General features: G+C 32.9%; 2 protein-coding genes across 3 annotated transcripts; both read left to right on the top strand.

Moving 5' to 3' along the window:
• Window positions 1-7500: 7500 nt before the first annotated feature.
• LOC110692269 (plasma membrane ATPase 4-like) lies at window positions 7501-15604 on the top strand. Of its 2 annotated transcripts, none has more exons than XM_021869266.1 (16): window positions 7501-7775; window positions 10764-10883; window positions 10979-11215; window positions 11489-12250; window positions 12365-12487; window positions 12586-12690; window positions 12768-12912; window positions 13009-13167; window positions 13260-13498; window positions 13617-13649; window positions 13734-13815; window positions 13922-14082; window positions 14211-14384; window positions 14478-14660; window positions 14912-15096; window positions 15195-15604. In XM_021869266.1, the coding sequence occupies exons 1-16, from the start codon at window positions 7725-7727 to the stop codon at window positions 15289-15291; spliced, it is 2856 nt and encodes a 951-aa protein (XP_021724958.1). In that variant the 5' UTR covers window positions 7501-7724; the 3' UTR covers window positions 15292-15604. The 2 variants fall into 2 exon arrangements, with proteins under 2 accessions (XP_021724958.1, XP_021724959.1); XM_021869267.1 differs by lacking the exon at window positions 7501-7775 and adding an exon at window positions 8996-9155.
• Window positions 15605-16103: 499 nt separating this feature from the next.
• Window positions 16104-19235, top strand: LOC110692267. Its single transcript, XM_021869265.1, has 3 exons — window positions 16104-16361; window positions 16780-16947; window positions 18586-19235. The coding sequence occupies exons 1-3, from the start codon at window positions 16213-16215 to the stop codon at window positions 18827-18829; spliced, it is 561 nt and encodes a 186-aa protein (XP_021724957.1). The 5' UTR covers window positions 16104-16212; the 3' UTR covers window positions 18830-19235.
• Window positions 19236-20281: the final 1046 nt, after the last annotated feature.

The raw sequence follows: 20281 nt of genomic DNA, 5'->3' as shown, positions 1-20281 counted from the left end.
CTTAATTGAGGCAAAACAACAATTAAGTGGAGTGCATAACATAGAAAGAGAGAATCATAATACTATCATCAAAACACTAACTTTTAGGATTTGCGCACTAAGCCGCAAGAAAAATGATTTAAGAATAAGCATAGGCTACACCACTCTAGTAAGCTCAATTAGGCATAATGACAATAATATAGCTATATAAAGGAAGAAAACTAGAGCAAGAGAAAAATAACCTTGGTGTTACCAAATTTATGAAACCTAGCTTAATTGCTTTCACCATCGTTGTGATGTTGTATACTTGTATGTGGACGTTGTAATCTTCATAATTTTACGGTTTTAGTCTCATTTCACCTCATAAGTAATAGTAATACGCACTTCATAACGAGCAACTACGATGCTAACTATTCAACTATACTCGCTTGTTTGTTGGAAGGTTTTCTTCCCCATCCTAGAGATTTCTCTAGTTTTAAAAGCTCAACACATGATAGACATATATGCTAAGAAAAACAAATCGATTTATTCGTATATATGAGACATATTATGCCTGTGAAATATTCCAATCATGAAGATCACATCATTATTGAAGGATTAAAGCTATGCTCCTCCAATACTTTCATCCATTTATCAAATGCTTTAGCATGTAATATGCTTGGTATATTTTAGATGCGATGTGACTAGTCTAGTACAACTTGAATACTTTATTGGTCACTTTTTGTACGGAGTACAGTACTTGCCAATAGAATTTTGATTTTGATTTTTTTTTTTTTAGTTATATAACTTGTACTTGAATGTGTTTACATATGTTTTTAATTACAACGTATAATATTTGCTTTGAAAAATTCCAAGAATTCACATTGAGGTTTTGTACAGCACGTTGCTTCTTTTGAATTTGAAATATATTTCACTTATTGCGATATACAGAGTATTATTCATATACGTAGTAAAAGTGTGTTACATAGATTTTTTTTTTTTTTTTTTTTTTTTTTTTGTGTGTGTGTGTGTGTGTTTTACATGTATATTCATTTGATTTGCATTTATGAATAATTATTATTTTTACAAAAATACGTGGAAATTAGGTGAAGAAAACAAGTCTTACATTAAATGATATTATGAGATTTTTATTTACATCGCAAGTTTTTTTTGTTTTAATTTTTTACACTTTTATCTAAAAGTTACGGTAGTTACTTAAATTAACACAGTGTAATATGAAATATAATCATTTTCAGAAGGAAAAAAAAAAATGTCAAATAAATATATTACACTTACCACAGATTGATATCATAAATGTGTTTGCATAAGTGCTTCACTTTTTAATTGATAAAGTTTCTTAAAATAGAGACTATGGATGATGTTGTGTGGAATGAAATGGATTCTTATAAGCTTGCTAGTTTCATACTTTAACAAAGGGTTTCAAAAATCTCCAACTATTGCACAAGAGCAATAATTGACACCAACTTGATATTTTTGCAAAAACAACTCATTGGTCATAATCAACAACTCTAGATAATATAGTAGCATTATGGACCTATATGGTCAATGGATCTTAGAAAATGTCTAATCGAGAATATGTCGCAATATGGAATATTCACATGAATTTTCTGCCATAATTCATAATGTTCAAAATGGTTCCTTGGTAAATGGCGGTTGGCTCATTAAGTCATTATGAAGCCCATAAGTTTAATTAAGTTGCTATTTCTAATTAAGCACTAGTATCAGAGACCTCAATTCAAAATCTATGTATCAATTTATCTATAACTATACTAAAATAGAGGGCACTACGAAAAATAGCTCCACGTGTCACCTTCACAAGTAAAATTTTCCCGCCTTTTCCGCAATCCTAATTAAAGCAAATATTCACTAAATAATCTAAGACCTTCTATTTTCTATAAATATTAAGTATAATATAAAAAATAAAAAAATATCAGTCTGTATATATACTAAAATAATATTGATTGATCTTATATAATATCTTTTGCCAAAAACAATATTAAATTTGTACGGGTTCTATAGTTGGCAAATTCCACTATCATACAAAACTTACGTATATATCTTATTATATACATGTATGACGGATTGTACGGGGTATTTGAAACTAAAAGTTAAACGAATCTAACAAAATCCTACATGATTTTTTTTTCCTTACTACTAAAATCGGAGAAAGAAAAAAAAAAAAAAAAAAAAAAAGAGTCTAAGTAGTTAAGGGAATAATGTACAAAGTCAAAGCATGTCAACTTAAAAGAAATGGAGGAAGTTAGAAGTATATGTACCTATATTAAACACAACTGCCTAAATTCTAAATTGGCATGTGACATCTCTAGAATGAAAAATTTTCCGCACTTTTAATCACTCGTAAATTAAAAAAAATAAAAATAAAATTATGTACTACTATGGCCCTGTTTGGGGGTATCGTTTGAGGTAGCGGCTAGCGTTTCGACCAATCAAAACACTACTAAAAAATTTGTGAGTGTTTGACAAGGTAGCGGTTAGCGATAGAAGTAGCGTTTAGGTAGCTTTTCTCAAACGTTAAAAATAGTAGCGTATAGAATTAGCGGGTAGCGTGTGGCAAATTTTTAATACTTTTTAAACAACATGTATATTAATTTTGATATATTTAAGTATTGCAACCACTACTTTTGCCAAACACTCATACTATCAACCGTTACTTTGACAGCTAACCTCTACCCACTACTAATTGACAGCTACTCGCTACCTTAACAGCTACCCGCTACCCAACCGCTAAAAGCTACCCGCCACTGCTACTTTTGCTAAACAGGACCTATGTGTAGTAGTTGTATATCTTTATTGATAGGAGATTAGTAAAGATAAATTCTTATTTATACTAAATAAAATAATAGACCTGTTTTGATTAATTTTTTTAAATAAGATGATTATATATATAGTCATGAAAATGGTAATTTGAAATGTGTTTAAAAACACAAATTTGGAAAAAGGATCTGGCAACAAGGGAATGACATGTGTTAATCTAAAATCACTTTTAGTATAAGTTTATGACCTGGCAAACAAGTCATTCGGGTCGGGTCTGGGTCGAGTCACTTTTGAGTCAGGTCATATTCGGGTCGGGTAAGGGTCAGATCGGGTCAATTCAGGTTTCAGTTATAACTCTGGTTATGTACTAGGTCGAGTTCGGGTCGGGTATGTTCGGGTCATACCATTTTCGGGAAAGTATGTTCAGGCCATATTTGGGTCGAGTCAGAATCAGGTCGGGTTGTTCCATTTTTGGATCAAGCACAAATAGATAATTTTATATTTTGTTATTATTATAATAAGAACTATCAATTCAGTTTATGAGCTTGGCTACGGTTGGACATGAACAATTTGTGTCATTTTTGGCACTAAACATTTTTAGTTCAATTATAAGGTAATTTTAGTGCATGACATTTTGGGTATCGGGTATGTTCGAGTTGAACAATTCGAGTCAACTTTAGGTCAAGTCAATTTCGGGTATGACCATTTCGAGTATCGGGTCAACTTCGAGTCTGGTACAATTTGGTTGGGTCAGTTCGGGTGTCGGGTCAACTTCATTTTTGGGTCGGGTATGGGTTGGGTTGAGTCAATCTTGGGTTTTGGGTCGATGTTTGCGGGTTGATTTCGAGTCGGGTCATTGGATCTGAGTCAGAATTGCCAAGTCTAGGTTTATAGATGTTTTAATTATTTAAAAGTACTTTTTTGTATGCTTTCTTAGACTTGTTAAAATTTATCAATAAATAAGTCAACTATATTATAAACACTTTTTTTTATGTTAGCCGATTTACAATATTAGTAGTGTACATCGAATGTGGATCTCGAAACAGTAAAAATACAATGATAGGATAATGTACTCTTAAGTTATTTTGAGTAATGCTTAACCTGATTTGATTTTGAAGTAAATAAACAATGGGATATTAAGTTTTTATAAGGGTAATGTAGTTACTTTTACTCACTCATATTTTGTTTTAAATAATTTAAATCAGAATGACTTTGATTTATTTTGGGTAACTTTTGATCTATCATTTTATTAGGGCGACTTTTCAACTAATATATTTAATGTTGTACACCTGATTTTTTTATTTTAAAAAGATTGTGACTATATTATGGGATGATAGAGTATGTTTTAATGTTTTATTATATTGATTAAAACAAAAGTGCACATGAAGGGTAATATATAAGATATGTGAAAGAATGTGCATGACTAGATTTAAATAGGTAAAACATGACCAAGATATTAGTAAAGGTTGTCATTTACCTATTTCTAAACCATTTTATTCAACATCGAATTGAAAATATGATACAGACGGAGTACCGTGATAGATGATTAGAGTGGGTTACGTTATTGTGACTAAAATTATTATATACTAAAAGCTTTCAATATAACAAGTAATAGGTTAAAATTTGTGAGATTTAATATTTGAATTATTTAAACCGTGCAATTGCACGGGTACTATACTAGTTAACATTACTATAATTTAATTTGCGAGTAGAGGTGTCAATTCGGATCATTGTGTGGGGCACAATTTGGATATAGTTGGATTGAAGACATGCAAAATTATTATGCTGACTTAATATTTTGATCAAGTTTCTTTTAAATTAAGCCAGATCGAGTCGGATCAAATCGAGTTTTGACATTACTGACACCTCTATTTTTAATTATTTTTTATTGACGAAGACACCTCTAATTGCAGGTGCTAGCTAACTCAATTTGTAGTATTCTAATGCATATGTAACCCACCCCAATAAATAGGAGGACCAAATCTAAGAGTTTGATTAACAATAACTTGAGAACATACTTCCTACAAGTTACAAGAACGTTACCCATTATTATATAAATTTGCCCATTTTCTATTAAGCCTACTTTCTAAGTCAATATTCTACAAAAACAAATAAATTTAAGACAATTGTACATGTCCTTGTTAGGCTTCTACACACCACCCTTTTTCTAGCACTTGGACGAATGCTTTTTTTTGGTTGAAAACCTTGTAGTAGAACCAAGAGTCATGAAATGAAAAATAGAGAAAAAAAATTATTCCAATTTCAATTCCAAATATAGGGGCAAGGCAACTAGGCAAGTTGTGCATGTCTTATAGCACCAAGTATAATTTCCTCCAAAGTCTTCAATCAAGCTAAGTTATGGTACAAAAACATTTTTTATTATTTATTTCGCAAAATAACGTCTTATGAGGACTACTATTTGCTACACAACTTTTTGATAGTAAAGGTCATATAAATTGAATGTCTTATAGTTTTTCTTTGCAAAATAACATTGTTTATTCTAACATTCATGACTAATTTATCAAATATAACCAATCTCAACCCATAATTTGTCACCTAACAAAGATTATCAAAGGAGAATAAATGACTATGAGAGGCAATTGTTCATATATTTAGGCAAGACTTTATCACCAAAATTAATCATTTATGTACATATGTAATATTAACCTTTGAAGTTTTTTTTTTTTTTTTTTTTTAATTTTTTATAAAGGAATAGTTGTATGAAATTTTAATACAGAGCCATAATATTAATTCATTGACAAGAGTCCTATGACATTTACACATTTTTGTTTCAGAAAAAAGATGCACAAAAAATTGGAAGTCTTCCCTCAAATGCTGAAGCCTAATTTAATTTAATTTACAAATATTATACTTTACTTATATAACAAATGCGTAACAGATTAAATCAAATATTGTCTTTCAGCTAAGCCACAAGCCTACAACAATAAATATTGAACAATTTTTATGCCTTCTTCTATTGCATTGTGATTTACAACTTTTTACAAAGAGGTCTATCGATATAGTATAACATGACAATAAAATTCATTTGATCCATCTAATAATAGACGATAAGTTAAAAAATCCTTTTCGATTCACATAAATCTTTCCATGATCATAACTGTAGATATCTTAAATATATGTTGAAATAGTAAGCTTAATGTTACTCTCACGTTACATTAAGTTGAGGGGAATATTAATGTATATAAATACATAATTATGCAATAATAATAATAATAATAATAATAATAATAATAATAATAATAATAATAATAATAATGTAGTAAAATCGCAACATAATGTTGTCCTCAACTGTATGAGAAAGGCCCTGGCTTCTCGGTGACAACAAGAGTGTCATCACTTGGTCAAAGATTTGGGTGGGCCCCACCCGTTTTAGATGACTCATCCTTAGTCACTTTTCGGGTTTCCAATTTGCCAAATGTGTCTCACATCTACCTTTAAACCATTTTCATTTCATTTCATTTCATTTTTATTTTTATTTTTATTTTTTATTTTTTATTTTTATTTTTTTTATTTCACCTACTTAATTTTTTTTTAACTAGCTGCCAAAATTTTATTTATATAAAGTATATAATTATATGTATTATCGTATGATTATTAATTTATTATATCTATTGTTTGTTTCAAATATATATATATATATATATATATATATATATATATATTTCTTTTTTGTTAAATATGGAGTGGCAACTAGGTCAATCAACTTCAACAAATGAGGACATTTTTCAATAAAATATACTTGTAAATACATCACAAACTATATCTTTAAATACTTTATTTTATGAACTTTTATAAGGTTGAATTGTAAACCAATAAACTTATTTACATCATAATTTTCATGAATTTGATAGTTGAATATGTGATTTTGTTAGAACCATTTTAATTCATAATTTGAAATAAGAAGTAATACTCGTAGCCAATGTTGATATTAACGATCATAGAATAGAAGTGGTTAAAGACTAGGCCATAAAAGGCAATCAAGAACTCTATTACTCACTAGAACTTTGCTTGGAATGTTTAAATGAAAACAAGACGCCCACCACTTAATAACCATATGTGCCACTTGAGATGAGTTACTCGAGATGGGTTCAAATTTAAATTAGTAAATCCTCATCTCAATCGGATATCCTAATCCGTCTATGTACGATACCTATATATACTTATTCGCCAATTAATTTATGTGATAGATATATATTTACTAACTGTCCATTACTAGTTTGGGGGCTGTGAGGGTTCTCCAAGGACTTTTGGTATTTATCCAAATTATATCAATTCACTTAATCCAATAACAATGGACTCCTAAGCTAGCTAGTATCACAATAATATCTCATACAGAGTATGATATTATCATATATAATGAGACATTATTATCATAATATTATATTATATCAATATAACGATATTATTATCATAATATTTTTTTATAACGGGATTATTATCATAGTATTATTATATTAATATAATTTTATATCTTATTTTGGTAAACTTTGTACACTTGTCCTCCCTATGAATAATGTCTCTCTTGCATGTCCTTTGTAGAAAATAAACCCTTCATTCTTAAGATTACTTCCCTAAACAAAGGCAATTATGTTAAGTCATATTCTCCAATGCAACTCTCAAATGTCCAATCTCACAACAAAATAAATCAGCGCACGATCAATTCTAACTTTATTAAAAAATGTTTGTCTCAATAATAATGACCCCTATGAAATGTTGTCACAACTTTTTCATTAATTTATTTTAATATTTGGATTGACTTAGACTACTATGAGTTGTTAATTCTTGTGTATTTTTTTCCATATATATACGAGAATGCAATATTCTTTCGGTATTATGATTAAAATCATAAGAAAAAAAATTCACTTTGGTTTTTCTCTCTTTGTTATTTTCTGAGATTTTCTCTTTTTTTCTTTTCCTTTAAACTTTTTGTTTCTTTTTTTTTTTGAACTATGGCTAATGCCAACGATTTTGAAGGCCTCAAGAATGAGGAGGTTGATCTGGTAATGCTTCTTCACACTATCCCTTTTGCTTTGCTTAATTTGATTTTATTACTTTCAAAAACAAAAAAAATTTATATCATTAGTTTGATTTCTTTAGTAATGCATGGAGTAGTTTGTGAGTTTAATCAGTACAAATTACATTTTATAGTTTTGGGTTTGTTTTTCCTAGAGGTTGATGCTCAAAAACTGATTATACAAGCACTTTGACCTTATTATATGTGAGATGTTACTTGATCATTTAGTTGCACGTAAAAAAATTGCTATTCTCAAAAGTTTTCATCACGTCATAGAGATTACAGAAAATTGTTTGATTGACTTTAAAAAGTTGTTCATGAAGCAATATAACTAGATATGAAAACCAAATATACAGGAAGCTAAGAATTACTTCCACCAAGATGTGACTCATTTCTCTTATTAATCTATCATTAAATCTTGGTTATTTTTTTTGGTGCTAATTCATTACATCATGATGATAGAATTATTATACAAATTTCCCATCAATTTACTTCTTCAAAAATGTTGAAATAATTGACTCCACAATTGTTTGTAGAAGTTGGAGTGATCAACTCCCTCCCTTTTTTTTGTTATTACTTGATTTAATTACTAGTGTTTCTATATAAAAATTCTTAGTAATGTCTTGATGACATTACAATTAACAAGTAGTATGTTTTCAATAAATTAATAATTTGTGGAAAAATCTTGGTGTTAATAATATATATCGTCCATAAAAGAGCAATTCCAAGTTGCAAATTTGTGATCACGTTGCCTCGTTTTGTATAGTTTGTGCGGAGTAGTAAGAATATAAGATAAGGTCTCTTTCAAGATATTTCTATAGCCGCCTCCAAAAAATATAAAAAATAAATATGGAGTAATCTTCAAAATAATTCTAAAATTACTTAATACTCTTCACTAAACTAGAACCTGAACTTTGATTTTATTAATTCAAATTACATTATTACTTTGAAAATGCTCAAAGCAATAGGTTTCAAACTTCCTATAGCTACCACCTTCTATATTATTTTGAGATGTTTTTTAAGCTTTCTTTTGTATCTCTTTAAACACTGCAAATATAAAATGGTGAGAAATTCATGTTGTGACTTTAAAATTACAATTTTAAGTCTCGCCATTCACATGAGACCTTAAAATTACAGCCGGAGTTACCGTAATTAATAATTATCCACGTGACATAAAGTGGGTAAAAATAAAGTCAAAATTAAGATATTTTGCCGTACTAATTGAATTAGTTCTCCAATTCTCTACCTCAGTCCCTTACTCATCTTTCTTCTCCAAAAATACAATCACCCCTGCAATGGAAAACAAATTGGAAGCTAAAATTAAATTAATTTTGATGAAATCAAGGAGATACATGAAGATTTTCAGGTGTTTGTCAAACCCATTTCCTACACTATTAATTTTATTTTAGTAATTTTGTTTTATAAATGAAATGTATTGCCAAATTTTGAAATTTGTGAAATTCTTCTAATTGTCTATTGTAATACACTTTCATTTGTTTTACCCAACTTTTGATGCTTATTTCTGTAAATTGGAAGAATTTGATTGTAGTTCGATAGTATATAATGATTACTTTGGTTGTTTGCAATTATTACCATGATGTGCTAAACAAAATACTGTAATAATTTTGGGGAATTTTGGGTTTTTAAAGGAGAAATCGGGTAATTTAGAGACTTTTTTGAGATAAAAAAAGGGATATTTTAGGGAGACCATTGAAAGATTGTCAAAATGATTGAATACCATTGTACTCCTTTTATTTCATAATGTTTGTCACATAATTGTTTGGTTGATGTGGGAATTGAATTCCCAAAGGAATTTAATTCCTTGATGAAATTCCTAGGAATTTCTTAAATGTGTTTAGATGGCAATAAGGGAAATTGAAATTCTCATGAATTTTGGTTTACCAAGGGGGGCTTGGGAATGGAATTTACTTCCATGTTTTGTGGGAAGTTGAAATTCCCGTGAATTTCCACTTCCCTCATTTTTGCCTTTTTATGTCAACCAAACAACTACCTACTATATAAATTCTCATGAATTTACAATTCCCACATTTTATAATGTCAACCAAACAATAAATTAGGATACGGTCTTGTGAGAAGATTCCTGCATATATTGTACCTTTTGAAAAAAAAAAACTGTTTGTGACATTTATAATATTTTATCATTATTGGAAAAAGAATTTTGTTTCAAATTATTCACCGATATATTATGGAATAAACATACTGGAATTAGATGGGTAGTTTTTATATATTAATTTTTCTTTTTACGCGATTATTGTATATATAATACATTGAAATCCGTAAAAAAAGTCAAATGAGACAAACATTAGGTGTCTATAATGTATTTTCATATTTTCATCTGGGCAAAAACATTTTGATGTCTTTTGCTTAAGTAGAGTTCTTCAAATGGGCAAAAACATACTTGAATAAAATAAGAAGAACTTGACGTGTATATTGTTTAACTAAATGCTCAAATATGGTGAGAATATGTAATGAATATAATGGGTAAATTGTGTAATCTAACGTACATATTAGGAAATATATTCAACTCGAAGTATGAAAAATGAAAATGAATTTTTTTTAACATTTGCCTCGGCATTCAAAATCTTGTACAAAATTGGTATGGTTAGTACTTGTACTATTTTTGCTCTTAGAAATACTATGTAAACAATTTGTGGGTGTATATTGTATTTAAGTTACCATCCAAACATTTAGTTTAGCATAAGATTGATGATTAAATGCATTGCAACTCTCTATTATTCACGATCAATTTGAGTTACAAACTATTCGTATGGTTAAGAAGACAATGCCTTCAGAGGATTCCAAGAGCTGTAGGCAGAGGTTCAATGCCTTGATATAAGAACATCTATTTGTTTTGCCACTCTTTAGCATAATTTTTGGGTTCCATTTTATGTAAATGTATGATCATCACCTATATGATCAGTGTAACTTAAAGTTGAATGTTTTTTTTTCACAGGAAAAAATTCCAATTGAAGAAGTTTTTCAGCAGCTGAAATGTACCAGGGACGGTTTAACAACCCAAGAAGGAACAAACAGACTCCAAATATTTGGACCCAACAGGCTGGAAGAGAAGAAGGTACATGATCAGAAAACTTGCTGTACGATATGCGCTTGATTTTTTTGTTTTTGTTTTTTTTAACTGATATCAGTTTACTATAATGAATACAACAGGAAAGTAAATTCCTCAAGTTTCTTGGGTTTATGTGGAACCCCTTGTCCTGGGTTATGGAAGCTGCTGCTATCATGGCCATAGCACTTGCTAATGGGGGTGGGAAGCCACCAGATTGGCCTGATTTTGTTGGTATCATCTGTTTGTTGTTCATCAATTCTACTATCTCGTATATTGAAGAGAACAATGCTGGAAATGCCGCTGCTGCACTCATGGCTAATCTTGCTCCAAAGTGTAAGGTAAGATTTGCTGTGATTATAAGCTCGTCTGATTGAGTTTTTATCTCATGTCAATCAAACTTAATTGTTAGAATTGAATAAGGAAAGGCCATGTACTACGGCCACATCTTTAGTTTTTTCTTAGCTTGATAATGCAAGTATGTATGCTTGTTAAAGGACCAACTCAACCAAAAGCTTAAGTTTATGGTTGAAGCCCAGGATTGGTTTACATACTCTATCAATGTTTCTAATTTTCTCTTTCCTTTTTTTGTTTCTCTTTGGATGGGAGTGTAGCTGCTTAGGGATAATAAATGGAGTGAGGCAGACGCTGCAATGTTGGTGCCAGGAGATATCATCAGCATCAAATTGGGTGACATTATCCCTGCTGATGCACGTCTTCTTGAAGGTGACGCCTTGAAGGTTGATCAGTCTGCTCTTACAGGAGAAACATTTCCCGTTACCAAGAACCCTGGGGATGAAGTTTTCTCCGGATCAACATGTAAGCAAGGTGAGCTTATGGCTGTTGTTATTGCCACTGGTGTCCACACCTTCTTTGGGAAGGCAGCCCACCTTGTCGACAGCACCAACAATGTTGGTCATTTTCAGAAGGTTCTTACCTCCATTGGTAACTTCTGCATCATCTCCATTGCGGTGGGTATGGTGATTGAGATCATTGTGATGTACCCAATCCAGCGTCGTAAGTACAGGGATGGAATCCACAATCTGTTGGTTCTTTTGATTGGTGGTATCCCAATTGCCATGCCTACAGTGTTGTCTGTGACTATGGCTATTGGGTCCCACAGGCTCTCTCAACAAGGAGCTATTACAAAGAGAATGACTGCCATTGAGGAAATGGCTGGTATGGATGTGCTCTGCAGTGACAAGACTGGTACTTTGACTCTCAACAAGTTGAGTGTTGACAAGAACTTAATTGAGGTATTTTCCAAGGATGTTGATAAGGAGCATGTTCTCCTTCTTGCCGCAAGGGCCTCACGTGTTGAGAACCAAGATGCTATTGATACTTGCATGGTTGGAATGCTTGCTGACCCCAAAGAGGTATTGCTATTATAGTCTTGGTGCTTAGTGTATCTAGGAAAACAATTTCGTGTTGTGTAAACGGTTTAATTTTTCAGTTGGATGATTTTTTGAATCTTGAATATTGATATGTAGGCTAGAGCTGGAATTACGGAGGTACACTTTCTTCCATTCAATCCTGTGGAAAAAAGGACTGCTTTGACTTACATAGATGATAAAGGAAACTGGCATAGAGCTAGTAAAGGTGCACCTGAGCAGGTACATTTACGTTCTTTTAGATCTGATTTTATGCTTTTTTGATCCGTATCTTCCTTTTTGGGCTACAAATATGTGATTCTTCAATTCTCATTATGCAGATTCTTGACTTGTGCAATTGCAATGATGCCATCAGAAAGAGGGTTCATGAAGCGATTGAGAAGTTTGCTGAACGTGGTCTTCGTTCATTGGGTGTAGCAAGACAGGTTCGAAGATAAAGATACTGTAAATAGCTTCTGCTTATTTAATTAGGCGGGCTAATAACCTTAATCTAAATTTGCAGGAAGTGCCTGAAAAGAACAAGGAATCTCCAGGTGCACCATGGGACTTTGTTGGTTTGTTGCCACTTTTTGATCCTCCAAGGCATGACAGTGCTGAAACTATCCGCAAGGCCCTCAACCTTGGTGTCAATGTTAAGATGATTACAGGTAAGCTAGTCATCATATAACAATTTTTGAATTGTGATCATCATTTATAAATCACCTGTTTTAGGTTACTATAACTTTTTTGTTCCAACATTACAGGTGATCAACTTGCCATTGGTAAGGAAACTGGTAGAAGACTTGGTATGGGAACAAATATGTACCCATCTTCTGCTTTGCTTGGAAAAGACAAAGATACTGCCGGCCTTCCTATAGATGAGTTGATTGAGAAAGCTGACGGTTTTGCTGGAGTATTCCCAGGTAAGAATTTTCTTTTCGTCAAATACTGAAAATAGGGATTACAGTAAACTCATCTTCTATAATTAAGCCTTGCTGCTACGTTTGTTGTGCAGAGCATAAGTACGAAATTGTCAAGATATTGCAAGAGAAGAAGCACATTGTCGGTATGACCGGAGATGGTGTCAATGATGCCCCTGCATTGAAGAAGGCAGATATCGGTATTGCAGTTGATGATGCAACTGATGCTGCTAGAAGTGCTTCTGACATTGTTCTCACTGAGCCTGGTCTTAGTGTTATCATCAGTGCTGTGCTAACCAGTAGGGCTATTTTCCAGAGGATGAAGAACTACACTGTGGGTTTTGTTAGCCTTTAATTTTTTCTTTCTTTCTTTCTTTTTTCCTCTTTTTTTTAAAAAAAATATTTATAGTCTTACCCTCTGTTTCTTTTTTGCTTCCCACATTTGAATGCAGATCTATGCAGTCTCCATCACAATCCGTATTGTGGTATGTAAATATTCCACAATGTCATGCAATTTCGGATTAAATTATGTACTGATTAACCAAGTTCTCTTGTCTTTGACTCTGTAGGTCGGCTTTTTGCTTATCGCTTTGATCTGGAAATTCGACTTCTCACCCTTCATGGTTTTGATTATTGCCATCCTAAATGATGGTAAGAATCTTCGCAATCTATCTTGGTTTAAGTTCCTTAATTATATGTATGTTTTTTTTTTTGAAAGAGCACCTTAAAATTGTACGAACCATCTTTTTTCTTCAAGGTACAATCATGACTATCTCAAAGGATCGAGTCAAGCCATCTCCAATGCCTGATAGCTGGAAGCTCAATGAAATCTTTGCCACTGGAATTGTTCTTGGAGGTTACCAAGCCTTGATGACTGTCATTTTCTTCTGGGTTATGAAGGACACAGACTTCTTTTCTGTATGTAACTGTTTATATTTCATGTTTCATTCTTGGAAAATATCTTCATTTTACATTTCACAAAATCAAGGAGGGAGTAATCCTATTATGTCTCATAATATCCACTGGATGTGCCCTTTATCATGTAGGAAAAATTTGGTGTAAGATCCTTGAGAGACAGTCGCGAGGAAATGATGGCTGCTTTATACCTCCAAGTGAGTATAGTAAGTCAAGCCCTTATTTTCGTGACCCGGTCTCGCAGCTGGTCCTTTGTTGAGCGTCCTGGTATGATGTTGATGATAGCTTTCGCGATTGCTCAGCTGGTAAGAATTGTTTTGATCAGTCCTCCTTTCCCTACACGTATATAAATGAAGTCTAAAATGTTATGTTTTGTGGATTTTTTTTACTTGGGTCAGGTGGCAACTGTTATTGCTGTATATTTTACCTGGGGTTTTGCTGAGATAAAAGGATGTGGATGGGGATGGGCTGGTGTAGTTTGGATCTACAACATAGTTTTCTATTTCCCACTCGACGTACTCAAGTTTGCCATTCGCTATATCTTGAGTGGAAAGGCATGGCTGAACTTATTTAACAGCAAGGTGCGTGATCTCTTATCAAGTATTCATGTCTACTTCGAAATAATTAATGCCTACATAACCATAAGTACATTTCCTTAGATATATAGTCTTGCGTTAATTGAGTAATCGGAAAATATGAATATTAGATAACAACATGATGGAATCATAAATGGTGAAGGAAGCAACAGATTTTTTTTATGATGCTGCTAAAATTGCTAATGTAGTCTCATTGAGTCTATGTGACCAAGTGTAATGGATGATGGTGCACACAGACTGCATTTTCCACCAAGAAGGATTTTGGAAAAGAAGAGAGGGAAGCTCACTGGGCCGAAACACAGCGGACTCTACATGGGCTTCAACCACCCGAGGCTTCTTCCACCCTCTTCAGTGACAGCGCCAGCTACAGGGAACTCTCCGAGATTGCTGAGCAAGCCAAAAGGCGTGCTGAAGTTGCAAGGTGGAAATGAATACTGCATACTTTACTTTGTTTCCTTGCTTTGGTACTTGGATTTTTTTGTTTTAAACAAATAATAAGTTTCCTTTATATGAATGTAGGCTTCGTGAGTTGCACACGCTTAAAGGACATGTCGAGTCAGTGGCGAAGCTCAAGGGCCTAGACGTGAACACCCAGGATTCTCACTACACCGTCTGAAAAACTTAAGTGAGCAAGAGAGCAAGCTAAGAGATCAAGGCCTTCGTAAGGGGGTGGGTGTAGTTGATGACGAAGACGTTTGCTAATTGAGTGATGCTTTAAGGGCAGGGACTTAATTAAAAGGCCCCAAGTAGTGCAGAAGTTTGTGCATGAAAGTTTATGGAGAACAATTAATTTTATGATGTATAAGTGTCTCCTAAAACAGACCAATTTTTTCTTTGTTATTATTATTTTTTATTGTTATAAATTACAACATATCTTATTTGATGTTACTCTGGAAGTTCAACTAATTTAATAAATTTATTTGATTTTATTATGAATTTCAACTAGTTATATAAGAATTATATTCACTTAATCACTTTACTTTATCAATAATGTGTGCGATGTTAATATTGATGCATTACCGTAAAGATGCATACCTTAGAGATTAAATGAGTTGTAGTTTGTCTTGTGTGTTAATGGTCACACTGTGACCGGTTGTAAAATAATAAAGTAACTCCTATAACATTGTTCGAGTAACCTCTTAAACACTGACGAAACCCTTGTAATACTAACCGAGTAGCTCCTATAATACTAACAAAATCGAAATAATATTGTTTTATTAGGTTGAAGGTTTATAAGATTAACTAAAAAATTCCAATGGACTAGAGCAAAACAAGTGTTTAATTTGAAAATTTTCACAAACTTATTTATTTTTTCAAATAAAATGCTAAATAGATAAAATTCTTGAAAAAAATTATCATCCATTATCCATCTGCCACGTGTGAATATTGCTTATCATGGAAAGTTGAGTAATCCAAATTAAAAATGAACACCAAAAAAATTAAAAGTCACATAAAATTCCCAGCTATTCAGAAAATTGAACTTGTTAATTGCCACTAATATATTTTTTCCCAGTAGAAATTTGAAGAATGTGAAAAAATGATAATGGGATCTTTGCAAAAGAGTTTCTTCTCAAACCCACTACTAATTCAAACCCAGAATTATAAACCCAGAACTCCAATTTCATTTTTCATTGTTTCCTGCAAATACCCACCAAATGATCACCATAATCAAACTGATTCTTCAAGGTAAAAAAAAAATTTAACTTTTTTTTTTCTTTTCTTTTTTGAGCTAATTAATTTTGATAAACTAGTTCTTGCATAGTGTAGTAGTTAAATTTTGTGAATATATGGGGATATCAAAATTATTTTTCTGTGTAAATATGACCACTTTTCTTGCTTTCTGTTTTTGGGTTTAATTTCTGGTAATTGCTTGAATATTAGTTCATTTTTTGTAAAATCAAAGTGTTTTTTTTTCAAAGTAAAAAATGGCTATTTTTCTTCTATTTTCCTGATAATTTTGAGTAGCAATCAGTTTTTGTGTAACTTTGGAAAAAAAAAAAAGGGCTAAATTCTTGCTTCTTATTATGGGTTACTTTCCATAAAATTAAATGATAATTCTATACTTCTAATTTACTGAATAATTTTGTTACATTTGAGTGGTCAGGAAAATAGAGAAGCAGTTGGCAAAGCTAGCAATAGTAACATTGGCAGCAGGAGTATTGAGTGTGGGATCAGTTGGTGATGCTTTTGCTGCCAAGTCTGGTGGCCGTGTCGGTGGTCAGGCTTTCCGCTCTTCGGCTCCTCGTGCTTCTTCTCCTAGAGTTAATTCTAGGTATAGTCTTACTAGTATTACCCTTATTAATTTCTAGCTTTAAAATTTTGATGTTGGTTTTTCGAGCTTTGAGTTGCTTGGATTATACTTAAATGTCTCCATTAGTTGTCATGTTATTTTGTATTATGAGTATGATGGAAATGATGGTCAGTTGCGACTCTAGGGGTAAGGCTCTAGCATTTGATACTACCGGTGATGGTGGTTGTAGTGTTGTGATGTCGATTATGTTTTAGTTCTTATTGGATTTAGAATGAATATATTCTGAATTTACATTGAGGGTTTGTCAAGTTTTGTGATGAGGAAATGTGGATGCATTAGGCGCTTTGATATTCTTGATGGTTTGTTCAAATAGTGTAGTATACTTGGCCACCATAGCTGGAAAGTTCTGTGATTTATTCATACAAATATGACTTGCTAGTTTATATTGTGTTGATGTCTTGATCAACTTCAGCGTTGTGGTATGTTATTTGTTTGTAAGGAAGTATACTTTATTTCTATTCTAAACCACTTAACAACTTGATGAGTGCAATCGATACCTGGTATGACCTATAACATGCTACAGAACTTTGGTGCGCATTTAAGTTAATTCTATTCGAAAGCAGCTCTTCCATTATCCTGGAAAGTCCTCATGGCATTCTTTAACATTAAAATAAGAGTTAAGCTCAGTGGAGTCATCATCTCATTTACTTCAAAGAGTTCAAACTGGAGCGGTGGAGCCATTGATGTGTTGGAATCAAAAGTAAAATATTCTGAGTAACTCTTACTAAATGAGTAAATGATCTTGTTCTTATTTCTGATGCAGTAATGCTGAATGGTTATGTATACATGACTTTTTTGCTGTAGGGTCATGGGTTCTGAAGTTTGGCGTAGGCAAACATTTAGTGAATGTAAATATTATCTTGAACCTTGATTATTTCTATTCTAAACCACTTAAACGACTAAATGAGTACAATCATGATGCAATCTGATTAGAGGGGGACCTTCCACCGGGGCCATTCAGGGCCAGGCCCCCTTAAATTATTGTAATTAATTAGTTAATGAACTTAAATAACCTATATTTACTTATAAAATATTGGGGCATAGTGATTAGTTTTGGGCAAGTGGTAAAATATTTAAATCCCGCCCCCTCTAATATTTTCGGCCAAGATCCGCCACTAAATCTGAAGACTTTTACACCATTTTTAGGCTAAGTGGAATGAAATTCACAGTACCTGCTCCTTGTATGACTACACCTGTACTGAATTGAAAATTTAATAGAATTCTCTGCAATATCCTTCTTTAATGGCATAACCTTGTGTTTCAAGCTGTAAGTAATGTATCATGCAGAAATCAGTTAGTAGATTTTGGTTGGACTTCCTAGAGAACTCACAAGAGAAAGGGTATAATATGGAGGTTAATTTGGTCAGGCATATCACATCCTAAATCACGAGGGAATGAAACATGACTATTTGAGTATTATTTGTGAACGAAAGGGATTATCTTTTGTATATTTATAATCTAGATCCGAAGAAGAAAATTAATATTGGAAGAAGTATAGGAATATCAGTAAAGAATTATCAGCTATACAATTTTTTGGTTGGAGTGTGTGTGTTTTGTCTTTTTTTTTTTTCTTTGATAATTTATGTTCTTTTTCTGCAGGACCAACATCTATGTGAATCCACCTGTAGCTCCACCACTTGTTGGTGGCTATGGATTTGGCCCTGGTATCCCATTCTATGGTGGATGGGGATGGTCGCCGTTTTCATTTTTTGCCCCAGGCCCCAGTGTAGCAGTTGGCATTGGTGGTGGATTCGACCTGCTTGTCTTGTTCATGGTTTTTGGAGCGGTTTCAGCTGTCGTTAGGAGGTTACTTAGACCAAGGGAAGAAGATGATGATTATTAGAGCAGAAGATAGCCAACCGAAGGACTCCATGAAGTTGATGTATAATTGTATATGACTGATGTTTTGCTACATATGTAGGTATTCCTGAAATCCGAGTATTATCCAGATATTATAAAATACACCTATGGTTTTGATTCCACTGTTGATCTTCCTTCCACTGCTTTGAGATGAACTCCCAGAAGAGGATTATAGGCATACAATTTTTTGCACTATGGAAAATCTAGTTGCTATGTGCTCCCTGAAGTATCCGCCTTGTTGGGTAATTGGGTAGAATGTCTTCCATTGCAGGCGTACTCTAATTCCTAAATGGGCTCATGGTATTGAAAAATCACTTTACAGTTGTTTGAGTGATTTTTCATGTATTCAAATAGAATAGATTTTGAAATTCTAATTCGGATTTTTCAGAGTACTCAGTGTATTCTATGCATAATGCTTAGTAGCTACACCAAATAGTTCTTATTAAATTGGACAGAAAGTTGTTTTCCTTAATCCAAAATGCAAAAATTGAAAAATGGTTTGGATTAATTTATTTCTTTCATCAAAATTAATTCTTTCTTAAATCTACATCTAGGTCAGAAAAGATCAGAACACTTGCCCTGGATCAATTTTCGGATCATAATCACTCGATTACCAAAGGGTGTTGTTAAACGTCGTTCGTATTTTACTAGGTGACGTTCACATTTTTTACATGAATTTTCTAAATTGCCCTCCGTATATAAATACTCGATAAAGTAAGTTAGGGCTTTACGAGACATTTCCCATCTCACAAAATCACTCTTTGACACTTTCTCTCTCTAAAACCTTCTAAAATCAGAAATTTTGAAAAAAAAAAATCAGAAATTTTTTTTTTTAAAAAAAAAACCAAAATAGTTGAAGGCTACTCAAACACAAGCAAATCTTGCAATCAAACGTTGAATCCGACAATGGCAGACCGACGGAGAATTAGGCTGACGTTTGGTGGTCGTGGTGGCGGCGTTAGCGGCGGCGAGCCGGTGAGTTTTTTTTTTTTTGTTTTAAATTTTTGAATTTTGAAAATATAAAAATTCTGGACAAGGGGACTTCCGCCCAGAAATTCCGGAAGTCCAGGGGAACTTCCGCCCAGAAATTTCCGGAAGTTCCCCTGGACTTCCGGATTTTCTGGGCGGAAGTCCAGTTTCTAGGTTTTTTTATTTATGTGAAAAACACAACACTCAATCGTACCTGTTTGTCGTGCGCCGCGTTCAGTGTATTGGCGGTTTACATGTTCAAAATAAGAACGATCACGTCTTGTATCATTGTTTCTTGGTCGACCACGAACCCGGTGGTTTACAGCAGGCTCTCTGAGATCGGAATGATCCGGATGCAGCTCCTCTTCAATGATGCGAGACACGTTTCGAAGAACAGCAGGATCACTATCAAACACCTCCTCCATCAGAGAACGAAAATGTGCGGCATCCTCGGTCGAGTCATTGC

This window comes from Chenopodium quinoa, unplaced genomic scaffold (assembly GCF_001683475.1).
Source record: "Chenopodium quinoa cultivar QQ74 unplaced genomic scaffold, ASM168347v1, whole genome shotgun sequence".
Taxonomy (NCBI): domain Eukaryota; kingdom Viridiplantae; phylum Streptophyta; class Magnoliopsida; order Caryophyllales; family Amaranthaceae; genus Chenopodium; species Chenopodium quinoa.
The sequence above is the reverse complement of the archived record's forward strand: the minus strand, read 5'-3'. Positions and strand labels throughout refer to the sequence as shown.

What these genes read in the sequence shown, in the direction of transcription:
- LOC110692269 (XM_021869266.1), top strand. Translation starts at nt 7,725, where the DNA reads ATGGCTAATGCCAACGATTTTGAAGGCCTCAAGAATGAGGAGGTTGAT. An exon ending in AGAATGAGGAGGTTGATCTG is followed by an intron (nt 7,776 to 10,763) that starts GTAATGCTTCTT and finishes TTTTTTTCACAG; the next exon opens with GAAAAAATTCCAATTGAAGA. An exon ending in TATTGCCATCCTAAATGATG is followed by an intron (nt 13,816 to 13,921) that starts GTAAGAATCTTC and finishes TTTTTCTTCAAG; the next exon opens with GTACAATCATGACTATCTCA.
- LOC110692267 (XM_021869265.1), top strand. Translation starts at nt 16,213, where the DNA reads ATGATAATGGGATCTTTGCAAAAGAGTTTCTTCTCAAACCCACTACTA. An exon ending in AATCAAACTGATTCTTCAAG is followed by an intron (nt 16,362 to 16,779) that starts GTAAAAAAAAAA and finishes TTGAGTGGTCAG; the next exon opens with GAAAATAGAGAAGCAGTTGG. An exon ending in TCTCCTAGAGTTAATTCTAG is followed by an intron (nt 16,948 to 18,585) that starts GTATAGTCTTAC and finishes CTTTTTCTGCAG; the next exon opens with GACCAACATCTATGTGAATC.